This window comes from Coregonus clupeaformis, chromosome 17, assembly GCF_020615455.1.
Source record: "Coregonus clupeaformis isolate EN_2021a chromosome 17, ASM2061545v1, whole genome shotgun sequence".
In the NCBI taxonomy this organism is placed as follows: Eukaryota; Metazoa; Chordata; class Actinopteri; order Salmoniformes; family Salmonidae; genus Coregonus; species Coregonus clupeaformis.
Window position 1 is genome coordinate 39,549,949 of NC_059208.1, and position 18,486 is coordinate 39,568,434.

The window sequence follows — 18,486 nt, forward strand, 5'->3', positions numbered from 1 at the left end:
GTAGGAGTGCAAAGGCGAATTTAGTTTTTGCACACGCGCGTTTCACAGTCTGCGTTCCCTAACGGAGATATGCAGATGTTTGCTAGAACAGGCAAATATGATCTCGCTAGCTCGTGCTTGGCTCTGCCCACCTCCTTGCTTGTTCTGCCCACTATGACTCATTTGTTCCCATTGGAAAGGACAGGCTGTGTTTTATCTTGTTTTAGTTATAAAAAAATATTCGCTATTGCCTGACCACCCGCTTACTTGGGTCTTCACTAGTAACCACAGCCACAAAGTCATAAACCCCGCCTATTTCAACAATTTTTCTGATTAAAATTTGATTTTAAACCTAACCTTAACCACGATGCTAACCTTATGCCTAACCTTGAATCAAGACCTAAAAGCTCATTTTTGTTTTCATACATTTTTACCAGATATACCATTTTGACTTTGTGGCTGTGGTGGTAACTAGTGGAAACCGCTGACGGTCTTGTAAACATCCTGTGGATTTGAAAATAATATTTGGGCGGGCGGAAGAAACCAAAAAGTCCGCGCCATTTTGTTTGTTTTTAGTGGGAGGAGGAGAAGGGGTGGAAAAAAGTAAACTACGGCCGCCCAAAACAACTACAATTGGTGCGTAATTGGTGAGTTGTTTACATTTCAAATATACTTTCATTTACTGGAATGAAGCTAATGTTCTGTATGTTGGATTCCGTTTTTGTAGACCCGAACCAAAAATCTTATCAGAATACGCGCTCTGTTTTGGAAATTACAGGAGGTTGTTGGTTACGTCGTTGCACACACTGGTTGGTAACATTACATTAGTTATCCTATTCTGTTAACTACCTACCTGTTGTACTGTGGGTATTTAGCTAACTTCACATTGGTTTATTAAACTGGAACGCTATATTGTACCAATATTTATGGAAATAAATTCAGATCACTGTGGCGCGCGCGTCTCCTGCAAAACACCAAAAAGATAGTTGCCTACGGTTAGCTAGTTTGGGCTCGCGCCGAGGCCCGGTTTTTTAAAAAATTTCTTTACAATCCAAACGATTGGGTTCCTAACTAATTTAGCTAGGTAATATAGTTATATGTATACCTTTTGACAACTGAGCTAGTTGTCCATTGTTAATAAATATTCCGATATGTTTAAGTACAGTATGTGGTTCAATTTACGAAAACTAGCTCTGTGTCAACCTCCGCCCCCCTCCACATGGACGGTAGGTACCGAAAGATCAGGACAGCGCCCAGATTGGGCCTCAGTAGCTAACTAGTTAGCTTGACAGATATAGTTGCAAATTCTTCGTTTAAGTAAACAAATCACAAAATTACCCCATTTTAATTTATTTATTTAATTACATAATTTAACTTCTTAGTATTCAATCGTTGTTATTTATTCATTTTATTAGCATTTATCCACAACGCACTTTCTTCATGCAATGCAGCGTGAAAAGTGTTTTTGGTCTGCCAGCGGAGAGGACTGATGACACAGTCAAATGTTACTGTGACAGATTGAGTCCAATCTTTCCTTATTCAATATGACCATCAAAAGTGTATCACTTCTTGTGATTGGAAGTTTTTTCAAACCTTTGTCCCTGCAGGCTGGTGTCCCCCCCTCACCCATTGGTGAGAAGGTGCTGGGACAATGTTTTACGCCCACTTTGTCCTCAGCAAACGTGGGCCGCTGGCCAAGATCTGGCTAGCGGCCCACTGGGATAAGAAGCTCACCAAGGCTCATGTGTTTGAATGCAACCTGGAGAGCAGTGTGGAGAGCATCATCTGCCCCAAGGTAAACAAGCTATCATCGATACAGGGCTTCTATTATGTGTTTCAGTCATGTGCTGCACTGTCTAGTCTCCACTAGAGTAATGCTGCAGTAAGGGTACTTTGACAGACTAGTGTTGCGTAAACCAGTAGAAGAGGGTCAATTTTCAACACACTGGCTGTGAGTCAAGACATGACGCATGAGCATACTAGAGTTGTAGATGCTGATTTGAAGTGAATTATCTCGCCATAGGGGGAAGTGTATTTCTGAACACTGTGTTAAAGTAAATTACATTATTTCTTATTCTTTATTTGTCCAGGTGAAAATGGCCCTGCGTACGTCAGGTCATCTACTCCTGGGGGTGGTGAGGATCTACAACAGGAAAGCCAAGTACTTGTTGGCTGACTGTAATGAGGCATTCATCAAGATCAAGATGGCCTTCAGACCAGGTAATGTATTGGCTAGGGGGCTGGACTGGTCCAACATCTTCTTAGTTTTTTTTTTACATTCAAGACTCAGAGATACAGTTTGGCTCAACCTCCATCTCCTTTAAATCTTCATTTTGCCGTTGGTTTTGGCATTTTCATATACTGTTGAATGAACTGAAATTGGGGCTCCTGAAAGGGTCCCAATATGAAACGTGTGAGAGGCACACTGGGCTGTTAGACTGTACTGACATTGTAGGAAGATGTTATGGCTGTGTATTATGTGGGTCTGAGTTGGCCTGACTCTTGCCTCCATCCCTGCCCTCTCAGGTGTGGTGGATCTGCCAGAGGAGAACAGAGAAGCTGCCTACAACGCCATCACCATGCCAGAAGAGTTCCACGACTTCGACCAGCCACTACCAGACCTAGAGTGAGTCCTGCATGTCATCGGAGCCCAACAAGTTTAAATGTGTTTTTTTTATATTTTTCATGTAGCATCGATGAGTGCAGGTCTCCATTTATGTATATGTCCTGTATGCTCTTACGGGTATTGATTTGCTTGTATCAAGTGCATTAGATGTTCCTTCGCTCAGTGTTAGTGATTTATGTTGTCTTTGCAGCGACATCGATGTAACCAAGCAGTTCACATTGAACCAGAGTCGAGTGGAAGAGATCACCATGAGGGAGGAGGTGGGCAACCTGAGCTTGTTGCAGGAGAATGACTTCGGTACATAGCCTGGCCTCCTACTCCAATCCTTTCACCACCTCACTCTTCAAACTAAACCTTTGCTGCATCTCAATCTGTAGTGGCTTCCTTTCTTCATCTCCTTCACCTCATCTGCACTGATCTGGATAGGTGATAGCAAATGCTTGGTAGTGGCTTACCATGTTTTTACCATGGTTTCATATCCAGGCAGATGCTTGAAATGCACCCATACTCCAGCCTATCTCATCCCATTCCAAGCTCCTCCCTTCCTAGTACGACAAACCCTGCCACACATTATTGTTGTATATACACTTGCGAAAACGCATTCTAACATACTCAATGTTCTCTCCCCTTCAGCTGACTTTGGGATGGACGACCGGGAGATGATGCGGGAGGAGAGTGCCTTCGAGGTGGACATCATCCACGTGGCGTCAGCCTCTAACCTGCTCCTAGACCCAGAGACCTCGGGGGCCCCTGTCCCAGACAAGTCCAACCACCTGGAATACGACGACCAGTACAAAGATGACTTCGGAGAGGACCCCATGGCTGACAGCGAGGGAGGCATGCTGGGTAAGAAGGAAGGATAATCTGGGTTGGGATACGTCCAAATTCTGTTAAAAGCTTTTCTTTCCTTGTCTCCTTGGGTGCGTCCCAATAATATCTCCTTCCTCCTGAAGTGTGCACAGGTGTGGGAGGAACGAAATATATTTGGGAGACAGCCCTTACCTTCTCCATGACTAATGTGGCCAATTAATTGTTTACATTAATGAATGTATCTGGTCTAAAAACCCTGTTTGCTAAGGTAGCCCTGGGGCTCGATACATTCTGTAGAACTGAAGAGTTGCGCAATAGAAATGTAAAGGCAATGTTCCCTTGTTTGTGGAGACTGCATTCGCAGTAAACACTGCATGTGTCAGCTCAATTGGGAATTACCTGTTAGCTAAGGTACCCTGTAGCTCACTTGGTAGAGCATGGCGCTTGCAACGCCAGGGTTGTGGGTTCGTTTCCCACGAGGGGCCAGTATGAAAAAATGTATGCACTCACTAACTGTAAGTCGCTCTGGATAAGAGCATCTGCTAAATGACTAAAATGTAAATGTTTTAACTCCTGCTGAGCATTTCCACTCTCCTGTCTGTCTCTAGTTGACAAGCTCCTCAGTAACGAGGATGGGGGTGGCATTTTCGACGACCCTCCTGCCATCACCGAGAGTGTGCTGAGACTGCAGGACCACGATGACGAAGACGACTTTGATGCCCTCTCACGTGAGTTGCAACACTTGCCATGTGCTATTTCCAAAAGTGATTTTAAAGCTGCAATATGTAACGTTTTGGGCGACCCAACCAAATTCACATAGAAATGTGTGTGATATATCTGTCATTCTCATTGAAAGCAAGTCTAAGAAGCTGTGGATATTTTCTATGTGCGCTATTTCTATGCTTCCCGTACTTGCGTTTCGTTTTTACATTTACATTTTAGTCATTTAGCAGACGCTCTTATCCAGAGCGACTTACGTTTTTGTGTCTTTTACGTTAGTGTTTTTTTACACCAGCTGAAAACACAATATTTTTGAGTCAAGATAACTTTCTGTGTCAAAATGCAAGCCAAGGTCTACTGTTCAGACTTGTTTTTACATGACTTAAAAAACGTAAGCCTATGCAACATTAACCTATTAAAAACAGTGCAGTAGTAATGAGGTTTGTGCAGCAGGCTATGGGCCCAAAACATTATCACCACATTGGCTTTGCTTGACTTGGCCTGCCAATGCATTGTTGTTCTTTTCAGAACATATTTATTTATTTATTTATTTATTTACAATTCAACATTTGAGGTAGGCTATATGATCACACCGGTAATAGATCAGTTGTTGTGTTACTTGTGAGGCACAGCTGAGTGAGCATACATTTTTAATAATTCGCTTTTTTATTTTACTGGGCTGATGGAGCCTGCATCAGATGGTCAGTCTCAATGGAGGGAGAGGGCAGCAGATTGAGGGTCTGCCTTTCAGCGTCCCTCCGCTTTCCCTTTCCTCCGCTGACACTGACCAAAAAGGGACACAGTCTTCCAGCTGATGGCGAAACTCGAGTAGCACTGCATTATTTCTGCCTCATGCACAAATTAAAGGGTTTTTCTTTATTTTTACTATTTTTTCAATTGTAGAATAATAGTGAAGAGATCAAAACTATGAAATAACACATATGGAATCTTGCAGTAAACAAAAAAGTGTTAAACAAATCAAAATATATTTTATATTTGAGATTCTTCAAATAGCCACCCTTTGCCTTGATGACAGCTTTGCACACTCTTGGCATTCTCTCAACCAGCTTCATGAGGTAGTCAACTGGAATGCATTTCAATTAACAGGTGTGCCTTTTTAAAAGTTCATTTGTGGAATTTCTTTCCTTAATGCGTTTGAGCCAATCAGTTGTGATGTGACAAGGTAGGGGGGTATACAAAAGATAGCCCTATTTGGTAAAACACCAAGTCCATATAATGGCAAGAACAGCTCAAATAAGCAAAGAGAAACGACAGTCCATCACTACTTTAAGACATGAAGGTCAGTCAATACGGAACATTTCAAGAACTTTGAAAGTTACTTCAAGTGCAGTTGCAAAAACCATCAAGCGCTATGATGAAACTGGCTCTCATGAGGACCGCCACAGGAATGGAAGACCCAGAGTTACCTCTGCTGCAGAGGATAAGTTCATTATAGTTATCAGCATTCAGAAATTGCAGCCCAAATAAATGCTTCACAGAATTCAAGTCACAGACACATCTCAACATCAACTGTTCAGAGGGGACTGTGTGAATCAGGCCTTCATGGTCGAATTGCTGCAAAGAAACCACTACTAAAGGACACCAATAATAAGAAGAGACCTGCTTGGACCAAGAAACACAGGCAATAGACATTAGACCGGTGGAAATTTGTCCTTTGGTCTGGAGTCCAAATTGGAGATTCTTGGTTCCAACCGCTGTGTCTTTGTGAGACGCGGTGTAGGTGAACAGATGATCTCCGCATGTGTAGTTCCCACCATAAAGCATGGAAGAGGAGGTGTTATGTTGTGGGGGTGCTTTGCTGGTGACACTGTCTGTGATTTATTTAGAATTCACACTTAACCAGCTTGACTACCACAGCATTCTGCAGCGATACGCCATCCCATCTGGTTTGCGCTTAGTGGGACTATCATTTGTTTTTCAACAGGACAATGACCCAACACACCTCCAGGCTGTGTAAGGGCTATTTTACCAAGAAGGAGAGTGATTGAGTGCTGCATCAGATGACCTGGCCTCCACAATCCCCGACCTCAATCCAATTGAGATGGTTTGGGATGAGTCAGACAGCAGAGTGAAGGAAAAGTAGCCAACAAGTGCTCAGCATATGTGCGAACTCCTTCAAGACTGTTGGAAAAGCATTCCAGGTGAAGCTGGTTGAGAGAATGCCAAGAGTGTGCAAAGCTGTCATCAAGGCAAAGGGTGTCTATTTTGAAGAATCTCATATAAAATATATTTTGATTTGTTTAACACTTTTTTGTTTACTACATGATTCCATATTTGTTATTTCATAGTTTTGATGTCTTCACTATTCTACAATGTAGAAAATAGTAAAAATAAAGAAAAACCCTTGAATGAGTAGGTGTGTCCAAACTTTTGACTGGTACTATATAAAAAAAATACCCAAGCCACTAATAATAACAACACAAGCCTATCAATACACTTTCCTATGCATTCATTGCAGCTGCAGTGCTGGTTGTAGCATTAGTGGAAGTAGTGTTGAATAGAAAGTGTTGACAGTGCTGAGTAAAACTTAAACATGAACTCACTCATCAAAACAGTCTCCTCCCTATATCTACACTGATTTAACAGGTACATCAATAAGGGATCATAGCTTTCACCTGGTCAATCTGTCATGGAAAGAGCAGGCGTTTCTTATGTTTTGTACACTCAGTGTATGTCTTTATGGTGGTGTGTGTGTGTGTGTGTGTGTGTGTGTGTGTGTAGCGGGAGGTCCAGACAGCCCAGACTCAGACCCAGCGGAGCCCCTGCCCACCATGCAGGACCAGACGGAGCAGACCACGCTGGTACACAACGAAGAGGAGGCCTTCGCTCTGGAGCCCATCGACATCACAGGTCAGCCCACAACCTCTCAACAAATGTTTATATTCATGTTATGATATTATAATAAACCCGTATTGTTATGTCTGTCACTACATCTGATAGGCCTATGTCATAACATATTCAATTAGTAGCACCACTGCTCTTCTTGGAGTTTAGCAGCACTCAAGAAATCTTCTTCAACACTTTGAGTTGCTTGTCTTTCAAGGCATCCCTTCCACTCTGGATCCCACTTCTGCCACCAAATGTCACTATTCACTTACAAGTTATTTTCTCTTTACACCTCACAGTGAAGGAAACCAAAGCCAAGAGGAAGAGGAAGCTAATTGTGGACAACCTGAAGGAGCTGGACAGCAAGACCATCCGTGCCCAGCTCAGCGACTACTCTGACATCGTCACCACGCTGGACCTTGCGCCGCCCACAAAGAAGCTGATGATGTGGAAAGAGACGGGAGGTGTGGAGAAGCTCTTCTCCCTGCCAGCACAGCCCCTCTGGAACGGCAGGCTTCTCAAGGTAACCCAGCAACTGGTCTGGTAGTTAGACAAACAAGGGCTGTTTACTGTGTTATTGTTCTCAATCCAGCACCTGGCAATGGCTTTCTGTGTTCCCCCCAGATGTGTGCATGTTAGTTCCTGAACCTCTTTCATTAGAGCTTTTCTATATACGTTTCTATTCTCAACAGTTAGTTTGTGAGGACAATGTAGCCACTACTTTAGGGGTTTTGTGCATGTTGTTGCTACCTAGCCTCTTTCTTTTTTCAACACTGACTCTGTCCTCTCTCCTCTCTCTCTCTGTCCCATTCTTTCTGTAGATGTTCACCCGCACCCTGACCCCCCTGGTGCCAGACGAAATGAGGAAGAGGAGGAAGGGAGGTGAGGCAGACAGCCTGGATGAGTTCCTAAAGGACCTGGAGAACCCTGAGGTGCCCAGAGAGGAGGCCATGCAGAGGGACATCATCGGTGAGATACTCCACTAAGTTAACTCACTACTGAATGGCAACAGTGCAATCCTTTACAGTAGATGCCATTTATAGGCTAGAGGGCCAACTCTTAGCATGGATATAATATAAAGACACAGGCTACTATTCAAAGTAGACGCATGGATACATTCAAAGTAGTACACTTCAAATTTCTTCAACACCAGTGGAGCAGACAGACTCCCAATCTGACATAAGCACCTCATCCGATGCTGAACCATAACAGTCATGTACTTGTACTCAATACCTTTGATTGGTGCTACGTTTTTAATGTTCTTTCTGTGTGACATTGTCCATTCTCCAGACCAGACAATCCTGGAGGAGCCCAGTGTACTGCAGGCATCAGCCATGGAGGGCAGCAGGACCACCCTGGACGAGTCAGTCATGCCCCCACCCTCATCCACGCACGGCCAGAAACGCAAGGCCCAGGACACAGAGCCAGCCTTGCCCGTGAGTGCCTCTTTCCTCCTCTCGTCGCTCAAGCCCTGTTTAACCATGGCTAGGGAAACTTTCAAAGGCAGTTTGTCTAGCATACAAGGCTTTTTGGTGTTTGATATTGTATGCACTGAGAGATCTCATTAGTGCTTTTTGATAGAAGTTAGACCTGCTTTTACCTTTTTGCCCATATTCAACCCCCTACTCAATCACTCACTCAAACATTCTTCCTCTCTCTCCATCCAGATGGGTACTCTGGAACAGGCCGCCAACCATTCAGGTGTGTCCCAGCAGTTGGACATGACGTTGGCGCTGCCCCCCGAGGACAGCACCAACCTCAGCCAGTTCCCTGAGCTCGACCTGATAGAGGAGAAGAAGGACAAGAAGGACGGCGAGGACGACTCAGACGAGGTGAGATAGATACGAAGATGTTCCAGAGGTCACCGCCAACCCTGGTCCTGGAGAGCTACAGGGTGTGCAAGCTTGTGTTCCAAGCAAGCACTAAACAGCTGATGGGACTGTGTGTTAGTGTAGGGCTGGAGGAATAGCCTGGAGACAATGTGGCTTTCTTGGACCATGGCTTGTGACCACTGATCTAGTCTGTCTTATGTTCCTTTGGAAGCTAAATATGTAGGCCTAGGAGTTTGCAGAAGCATGTCTCTTCCTGTCTTGTGTTGCTTGTACATTGGCTAATGTGTAGTATGCATGTATATAGAGTTAATGTTATGTGTGTTCAATGGCAGGATGAGGAGGGTCAGGCTGGAGACCAGGACCGAGAGGAGAAGAGATGGAACAAGAGAACCCAGCAGATGCTCCACGGCCTGCAGGTATGTCATAGGAGAGCTTTTACGAGAGAACTCAACTAGACGTTGTGACCCACCAAGTGAACAATCCCTACATTTCTAACCAGAACCGGGTCTTAACTGTGACCTAACAGTTCTCTCCCTCCCTTCAACAGAGGGTGATGGCCAAGACGGGGGCCCAGCAAATTAGCCTGCTGGATCTGTGCAGGAACAACAACAAGAAGCAGGCCGCCGCCAAGTTCTACAGTTTCCTGGTTCTGAAAAAGCAGCAGGCGGTGGAGCTCAACCAGACAGAGCCCTACAGCGACATCATCGCCACCCCTGGAGCCCGCTTTCACCTCATCTAGAGACTCAACACTGGCTGATATATTATTTTTTTTTATGTGTTTTTGTTTTCTCTGTCCTTGTGCCTTTTTTTTTTATATATATATATATACCTATGTGCTTTTGTCTTTCTTGAGATAAAAATGTTTTTTTGTTTTTTTAAAGGTCAAGTGGCGATTGGTGGGGGGTGAAATCTCTGAATGTCATGATTGGCGGGAATATCGTATTCCGTCTTTTGGGCTTTTGTTATCCAATGAAAGCGCTTTGTGTTTAGCTAGAATGTGAGTGATAATCCAATCATGTTGCGTTCCAAGGTTCTATTTCCCTCCCATTAAAAAATAGTTATCATGTTTTCTACCCTTTAGCCAAAAGGAGCATGTAGTATTGAGCAAGTTTCTGAAACACTCAACTGAATAGTATACACCAACAATCTTATCTTGAAGACCAACAGTATCTTAGTAGCTTCAAGCGTTCCAATGGGTTAGTTCTTAATTCTGCATTTACAAGTGCTTAAGTCCCTGATTGTACTTAATTTTTTCATAGCTGCAGGTATTTAGAATAGGTCTCCATTGTTGTGGGGATTTGAGGATCATGTAGGTTTAAAAAAAAAAAAAAAAAAAATAGAAACTGTACCCTCATTGCCTTCTCCATTTTTTTTATTCCAAGTAATTGCTCCTGATATTGCATTTTTATGGTATTACTTGAATCATTCCCTTTAAGTCACATACTATGACAATGAAAATACTCGTATCAACTATCTATTGCAGATCTTAATGTTTTGTTCAGAATGAGACTTAGTTAAGCCTGCATTTTTCGCATCAGATATTTTAAACTATAGTTTTCAACAAAATCTCTACATTTCAAGTCACCTGTGTGTGTCTGGAAATTTCATTTCATTAATCAACTCTGATGCAGCTGAATGTTAAGTAATCTCTGGCATATAGAGAAACTTTAATTTGGTATTTATTAATAATCTAAAACAGACAGTTTTGATGCAATGATAACTACTGGGAAACATCACATGGCAAGTCTTAATTTAATTATGTTAATATGTGCGTAGGTGTTTGTACTAAACTCATTGCGATAGTCATTCTTCGATAGCTTGAATACGATATTGCTCATCTTATGGTTCATCGCTGCAGAGCACAATTTATAATAATTCTGACCATCCTTTACAATGACAACGAATGCATTGTTTTGATATCCACAAACTTCTGAAATTGTATATCATGTAATGGTTCAGTGCATCCCTTCTTTTGAACTATGTGCCGGTAAACTTGCATTCTCCTTTCTGTATAAAACCCAAAACGACACATCTTGTAGATACTGTTGCTGAAGTGTATTCTTACACATCAATAATTGTATTATGATGCCATGCCTGTAGTCCTGAGCCCAAGCAACTTGTTACTTTTCTAATAAAATGAATACTGTTTCAACAGTTCATGTCAATGACAATCCTTTTCATAGCTGGTTCATTGAGCCAGCGAATTGGGTATAATGGCTATGGACTTACTATAATAATGACTTAGAAGATCAATACCTTCTGACGTTCAACTCATAATGGTGTTCAAAAACAAGATTGTGAACTGTTTAAGGATACGTTTTTAGAAGCATGCTGATGTCATGATTCATTGTGTTCTTCAAAAGATGTTCTCCAGACTTTTTGTCATTTAGCAGACGCTCTTATCCAGAGCGACTTACAGTTAGTGGGTGCATACATTTTCATACTGGCCCCCCGTGGGAAACTAACCCACAACCCTGGCGTTGCAAGCGCCATGCTCTACCAACTGAGCTACAGGGGACCTGTATTTGGAACTTGAATTGGGATGCCTTTAAACTGGCAAATGCAGAGCAAATTGGTTTAATAAAGATCTAAACGGTCATTATCTATTAAAAAAAATATGTACAGTCTTTCTTATATTCAGTTGTTCAACCTTTGGGAATGGTGGAAAAAAACATTTATATCCTGCCCTCAAAACAAAGTCTCTTCCCACCACTAGGGGTTTAGGGTCGGTTTGAGGGATGGACCCTCCCCTCCCCCTGGCTTGCTGCGTTTCCTTCGCCGGCTCCGTTTCTTCTTCTCGCCCTCAGTCTTAAGCAGCTGTGTCTGTTTTTTCTTCTTCTTCTTCAGGCAGCTGAGCGGGTTAGGGTTGGAGATTTTCATCTTACGCTTCTTGCCCCGGCGCTCTCCATCCTGCCCAATCCCCTGCACCTCCTTCAGGCTGTTAATGCTCTGCTGCTGAGCTGGGGTGACCATCTCTCCCAGAGCCACAGCCTGCACATGGTTCACCGAGCACGGGCTGGGTTTGTCCAACACTATGGTGTTGAGGATGATATACAGGAGAGGCACGCCTGGGATCTTCTTCAGGCCTGATGTCACCTCTTGGTCCTGAAATGTAAACATCAGACAGGAAGAGGTGAATCAGTGCATCTGGTATAGACTGAATGCATGCAGCTAGATAGGCGGCACTATTGGTTGTTGATGCTGACGAGACAAGTGTCTAGCACAAGGATCATCAACTAGATTCAGCGGCGGGCCAATTTTTTCTTGAGCAGAACATAATTACAAATAATTTATAGACTGCAAATTGACCGCAAGAAGCCCAAACATAGAATATTTGACTAAAACAATTTCAAACCTTGCTTACATTTGTATATAATCATGAGTATCTCCTATGCGTTGGAACAGATTTTCAAAATTAAAATAACTTCGAACTGATTTCCTGGTGTCGTTTATGTCCAACAATACATTCTAAATGTTTTTGCCAAATAAAACTGCCAGCCATTTGGGGAACCCTGGACTAGCACATAGGCATGTGCCTCTGCTCAAGAGTTGCTGACGCATCCCTGATCTTACAACGCCTGGATAGGTATTTTATGTAGCAGCTCACCACATCATGGCCGTGTTCCCCTGCTCAGACGTTGTATGCATCAACCAATGTTTGCGTGCCACGTCATCGACTGTGCCATCGGGCACCAGATTGCTATAATTTATGTGGTTAGCTGATACTTATCCAGGCATTGTAAGATCTGGCATGCGTCTGCAACATCTGAGCAGAGGAACACAACCCCCATGTTATAGCAATCTGGTGCCCAAAGGCACAGTCAATTGACGTGGCACGAAACGTCTCTAAGCAGGGAAACCCGACCATTGATTGACCCAACTAAGTAAAGATACGCTATAACACGTACCTGTGTGGCAACAATGTAGTGGTGAGGATTGGTCCCTTCCATCATGGACAGCAGACACTCTGACGCAGAGACGGGGTTCTTGAAATGCTTGCAGTTCCTAACCTGATACCGTTGCAGGATGAGTTTGGCACCATAGAGGTCCTTCAGTGATTCAAGTTCCTTCAGCGCACAACTGTAGGACATAAAAACACACATTTACACTGAATAGTAAAAAAATCAGTCGTTGGGTAAAACTCATGACAGTGTGACATTGACTACAACAGCAAACCCCCACTCACTTTGTAGTACAAAGTTGCACCTCCCCCATGAGGTATTTCGGCATCTGCTCTTTGATTTGAATCTTATTCTTCAGAGCCGCCTGGCAAAACGTCCCGTCGATCAGAATTTGAAAGGGCTCCCTAAAACTGAAGTTGTGTTTGTAGAAATTGATGGTTTTTTTGGCTTGCTTTTGTCGTCTGATCTTCATTGTGACTAACGTAGCTTGCTAGCGAGCTAGCCCAATAATGTACTAAAAGGAGCTTGTCCGATAGGATTACTTGCTGAAAAATCCAACACAAATCACTCAAATTGACGCAGTTGCATATCGGAGAGCATTATCTATATTCTGTAAATGTGCGTCAGTATCGGTTTACTAGTACACACTATTCACGGATTCATAACAAATCACATATATGAGCAAATTTACAAATCAAGGAGCATGAAAAATATAAACACACGTTTGTTCCGTTGAGTAACAGCTGAAAATGTCCGTCTGGAAACAGAACGTCAGAAGCAAGACTTCTGTTGCTGTCTCAAGCCAGTTCCGTTATGTGCTGTGATACCATGTTCACGAACTAGTCGGAACTAGGAAATTCTGACATTTCCGATTTGCTAACTGGTGTAGTTATACACGTGCCGCGTTCAACCATTTAGCAAGATGGACATTTCCAAGTTTCCTAGTTCCGACTACCACATGAACGCGGCATCTAGTACTGATGATTAAATATGCCTATTTGAAGTAAAAAATATTATTTTGTGAAACGTAACTTTTTTAAATCTAATGTTGTGAAGAATAACATATTTTACACAATGAATACAGTATTACCTCACTGTGCTGCATGGGGTGTGAAATGTCCCTTCATCCAACTATGTAAATAACATAAATAAATAAATACTGTATGAAAATACTTCTGCCATTTGTAATCATGTCTAACCATTCAACCCTTTGTGTCAGCAAGTTATTATGTGCAAAGGTGGATGGCACATAAACAAACATTACAATAATTCACTGTGGTAGTTCAGTGAAATTTCTTCTTCCAGTGTTCTCTGCAGTGCGCATCCCATAAGGAGTGAAAAAATTAAAGTTAAAAATCAATACGAAATAGTAAATAAGGTTATCCAAACAATAATTGTATCCCTAGAGCAGTAAAATAATATACATACACTACCAGTCAAAAGTTTGGACACACCTACTCATGAAAGGGTTTTTCTTTATTTTTGCTATTTTTTACATTGTAGAATAATAGTGAAGACATCAAAACTATGAAATAACACATATGGACTCATGTACTAACCCAAAAAGTATTAAACAAATCAACATATATTTTATATTTGAGATTCTTCAAATAGCCACCCTTTGCCTTGATGACAGCTTTGCACACTCTTGGCATTCTCTCAACCAGCTTCATGAGGAATGCTTTTCCAACAGTCTTGAAGGAGTTCCCACATATGCTGAGCAATTGCTGGCTGCTTTTCCTTCACTCTGCAGTCCAACTCATCCCAAACCATCTCAGTTGGGTTGAGGTCGAGGGATTGTGGAGGCCAGGTCATCTGATGCAGCACTCCATCACTCTCCTTGGTCAAATAGCCCTTACACAGCCTAGAGGTGTGTTTTGGGTCATTGTCCTGTCGAAAAACAAATGATAGTCCCACTAAATGTAAAATGTAAATGTAAGCGCAAACAAGATGGGATGGCGTATCGCAGCAGAATGCTGTGGTAGCCATGCTGGTTAAGTGTGCCTTGAATTCAAAATAAATCACAGACCGTGTCACCAGCAAAGCACCCCCACACCATCACACCTCCTCCTCCATGCTTCACGGTGGGAAGCACACATGCGGAGGTCATCCGTTCACCTACTCTGCGTCTCACAAAGACATGGCGGTTGGAACCAAAAATCTCAAATTTGGACTCATCAGACCAAAGGACATATTTCCACCGGTCTAATGTCTATTGCTCGTGTTGGCCCAAGCAAGTCTCTTCTTCTTATTGGTGTCCTTTAGTAGTGGTTTCTTTGCAGCAATTCGACCATAAAGGCCTGATTCACGCAGTCTCCTCTGAACAGTTGATTTTGAGATGTGTCTGTTACTTGATACTCTGTGAAGCATTTATTTGGGCTGCAATCTGAGGTGCAGTTAACTCTAATGAACTTATCCTCTGCAGCAGAGGTAACTCTGGTTTTTCCTTTCCTGTGGCGGTCCTCATGAGACCCAGTTTCATCATAGCGCTTGATGGTTTTTGCAACTGCACATGAAGAAACTTTCAAAGGTCTTGAAATTTTCCAGATTGACTGACCTTCATGTCTTAAAGTAATGATAGACTGTAGTTTATCTTTGCTTATTTGAGCTGTTCTTGCCATAATATGGACTTGGTCTTTTACCAAATAGGGCTATCGTCTGTATACCACCCCTACCTTGACACAACACAACTGATTGGCTCAAACGCATTAAGAAGGAAAGAAATTCCACAAATTAACTTTTAACAAGGCACACCTGTTAATTGAAATGCATTCCAGGTGACTACCTCATGAAGCTGGTTGAGAGAATGCCAAGAGTGTGCAAAGCTGTCATCAAGGCAAAGGGTGGCTACTTTGAAGAATCTCAAACATAAAATATATATATTTGTTTAACACTTTTTTTGGTTACTACATGATTCCATGTGTTATTTAATAGTTTTGATGTCTTCACTATTATTCTACAATGTAGAAAATAGTAAAAATTAAGAACAACCCTTGAATGAGTAGGTGTGTCCAAACTTTTGACTGGTACTGTATGTTGACTGCATGACCTTTACAACAACCAAGTCAACTGAACATTTCTAAAGTTGCACCTTGAAGGAGACAACCTTCTTCAGTTTATTTTTGGAAGCAAAAGGCACTACATGCTCATAAATGGTTGATGTAACCACCTATCATTGGTTATTACTGTTTCATGCAGTTTTATTGAAGAAGACAACAGTGCCTTAGCCAGCATGTAACAACTTCCATATCTTGCGCATAGAACAATGGCATCCGGTCTATACCCTAACAGTTTAGCACCATACCAGCAGGTGGCATCCAAGCCTTACACATAACATCTCCTTTCCTTTAAACGTTTAAGTTTTAAACCACAACAGATAACAAATAGATCCAACATCCTTGCCTACAATGCTCAACTGAAAATATATTGTTATTGTCTTTTTTTTACACAATGAAATAAAACGTGATACTTCAACAATAGTAAAACTGTGTCAACGCCCCAAAGTCCCTCGTCCATAGTTTATCGGCTTTAGGTCAGCGAAACCTGTCACTTATAGATTGAGTCTTTTGGGTGGTGTCGTGGAAATTCAACACCAGGGACACATGAAGTCAATATTAAATTAATCATTCTTTATTATCAGCAAGCTGGAGAGGTTCCAACAAATGTAATGCACCATAGTACAGTGCCTTGCGAAAGTATTCACCCCCCTTGGCATTTTTCCTATTTTGTTGCTTTACAACCTGGAATTAAAATAGATTTTTGGGCGGTTTGTATAATTTGATTTATACAACGTGCCACTTTGAAGATGCAAAATATTTTTTGGGGTGAAACAAACAGGAAATAAGAGAAAAAAACAGAAAACTTGAGCGTGCATAACTATTCACCCCCCCCAAAAAAAGCTCAATTTTAGTCTCATCTGACCAAAGTAACTTCTTCCATATGTTTGGAGAGTCTCCCACATGGCTTTTGGCGAACACCAAATGTGTTTGCTTATTTTGTTCTTTAAGCAATGGCTTTTTTCTGGCCACTCTTCCGTAAAGCCCAGCTCTGTGGAGTGTACGGCTTAAAGTGGTCCTTTGGACAGATACTCCAATCTCCGCTGTGGAGCTTTGCAGCTCCTTCAGGGTTATCTTTGGTCTCTTTGTTGCCTCTCTGGTTAATGCCCTCCTTGCCTGGTCCGTGAGTTTTGGTGGGCAGCCCTCTCTTGGCAAGATTGTTGTGGTGCCATATTATTTCAATTTCTTAATAATGGATTTAATGGTGCTCCGTGGGATGTTCAAAGTTTCTGATATTTTTTTATAACCCAACCCTGATCTGTACTTCTCCACAGCTTTGTCCCTGACCTGTTTGGAGAGCTCCTAGGTCTTCATGGTGCCGCTTGCTTGGTGGTGCCCCTTGCTTTGTGGTGTTGCAGACTCTGGGGCCTTTCAGAACAGGTGTATATATACTGAGATCATGTGACAGATCATGTGACACTTATATTGCACACATGTGGACTTTATTTAACTAATTATGTGACTTCTGAAGGTAATTGGTTGCACCAGATCTTATTTAGGGGCTTCATAGCAAAGGGGGTGAATACATATGCACGCACCACTTTTCTATTATTTATTTTTTAGAATTTCTTGAAATAAGTTATTTTTTTCATTTCACTTCACCAATTTGGACTATTTTGTGTATGTCCATTACATGAAATCCAAATAAAAATCCATTTAGATTACAGGTTGTAATGCAAAAAATAGGAAAAATGCCAAGGGGGATGAATACCTTTGCAATGTTCTGTACATGCCGGTCGGGAGCTCTGCCGGGGCAGTCCTGTTAGTTCTCTTATATACTGCCTACACACACAAGTTACATTATTCATTTTTCATCATTAATTCACCATTAACGTTTGGTTCATGCATGGGACCGACCAATACCTCACGAGGCTTCTTCTCTCCAAGCTGAGACCTTGAACCTGCGATACCACTTTCGGTCCTCAAAGCAATGTTCTGGGCGTACTGCCACATTTCTTATACTGATAGTGAGGATTCCTCCCAGGCACGATCAATCAGTCACTTGCTTGAACCCAGTCAAATTTGTTATTAGAAAAGCACAAAAATAACATTTACCTTCACATTCCCTCCTCTTATCACTCTGCGATAATTATCGTTACATTTTAATGTAAGCATTAGATTATAACTTATATCAAAAGGAGGTTCTATATTTCTATTAAAGTAAGTGAAATCAACAAATAAAACCAGACACTTCATCCTTTTAAACCCTTCACTCTGGGTTGTACAATCTAAAATACACACAAGGGATCTGTAGACTCAGATTGTTTCCATAGCACTTACCTATAAAACCATTGCAGTAAAATGTTTTAACTTAAGACCACTTCATACAGTTACACATTTTTATGGATTCCGGCAATGACATTTCAGCTGGAGCTTTTGTCGCGAGTGGCATGTTAATGACAGATCGGTATTTCAATGCATTTTTTGTCTAAATTACTATACATTTTGCAGTGTGCAGGCCTCCACAATCAACCTGATACCCCAAATAAACAATTTGTCTAAATCAATTACGGGTACGTACGGTTGACTGCCCCCCCCTTCCCGATGCTCATTCTTCTGGCGTTTGTTCATTTTCTTCTTGAGATAGTGTTTCATTTCGTCCTCCCAATGGCACATGTTCAAAGTGGTTGGCCCATGAGTATGTCCCAATTTCAATATCTGGGGAATAATCTGATTTTCCCAAGCAGACAAATCTCTCACCTGAGCCGCCACCA

General features: G+C 42.1%; 2 protein-coding genes across 3 annotated transcripts; one reads left to right on the top strand and one right to left on the bottom strand.

Annotated features, from left to right (window-relative positions):
• Positions 1 to 519: 519 nt before the first annotated feature.
• Positions 520 to 10,968, top strand: LOC121586364 (double-strand-break repair protein rad21 homolog A-like). Of its 2 annotated transcripts, none has more exons than XM_041902987.2 (14): positions 520 to 626; positions 1,587 to 1,774; positions 2,070 to 2,199; positions 2,506 to 2,605; positions 2,796 to 2,902; positions 3,239 to 3,451; positions 4,024 to 4,143; positions 6,878 to 7,006; positions 7,282 to 7,505; positions 7,804 to 7,951; positions 8,273 to 8,418; positions 8,650 to 8,814; positions 9,147 to 9,230; positions 9,362 to 10,968. In XM_041902987.2, exons 2-14 carry the CDS (start codon positions 1,631 to 1,633, stop codon positions 9,551 to 9,553), a joined length of 1,902 nt encoding a protein of 633 aa, XP_041758921.1. In that variant the 5' UTR covers positions 520 to 626; positions 1,587 to 1,630; the 3' UTR covers positions 9,554 to 10,968. The 2 variants fall into 2 exon arrangements, with proteins under 2 accessions (XP_041758921.1, XP_041758922.1); XM_041902988.2 differs by having other exon boundaries at positions 530 to 615.
• A 292-nt stretch (positions 10,969 to 11,260) lies between these two features.
• Positions 11,261 to 13,522, bottom strand: LOC121586365 (rRNA-processing protein UTP23 homolog). The gene is made up of 3 exons (XM_041902989.2): positions 13,001 to 13,522; positions 12,723 to 12,894; positions 11,261 to 11,919 (listed from the first exon to the last, which is right to left on the bottom strand). Exons 1-3 carry the CDS (start codon positions 13,186 to 13,188, stop codon positions 11,527 to 11,529), a joined length of 753 nt encoding a protein of 250 aa, XP_041758923.1. The 5' UTR covers positions 13,189 to 13,522; the 3' UTR covers positions 11,261 to 11,526.
• Between the last annotated feature and the right edge of the window lie 4,964 nt (positions 13,523 to 18,486).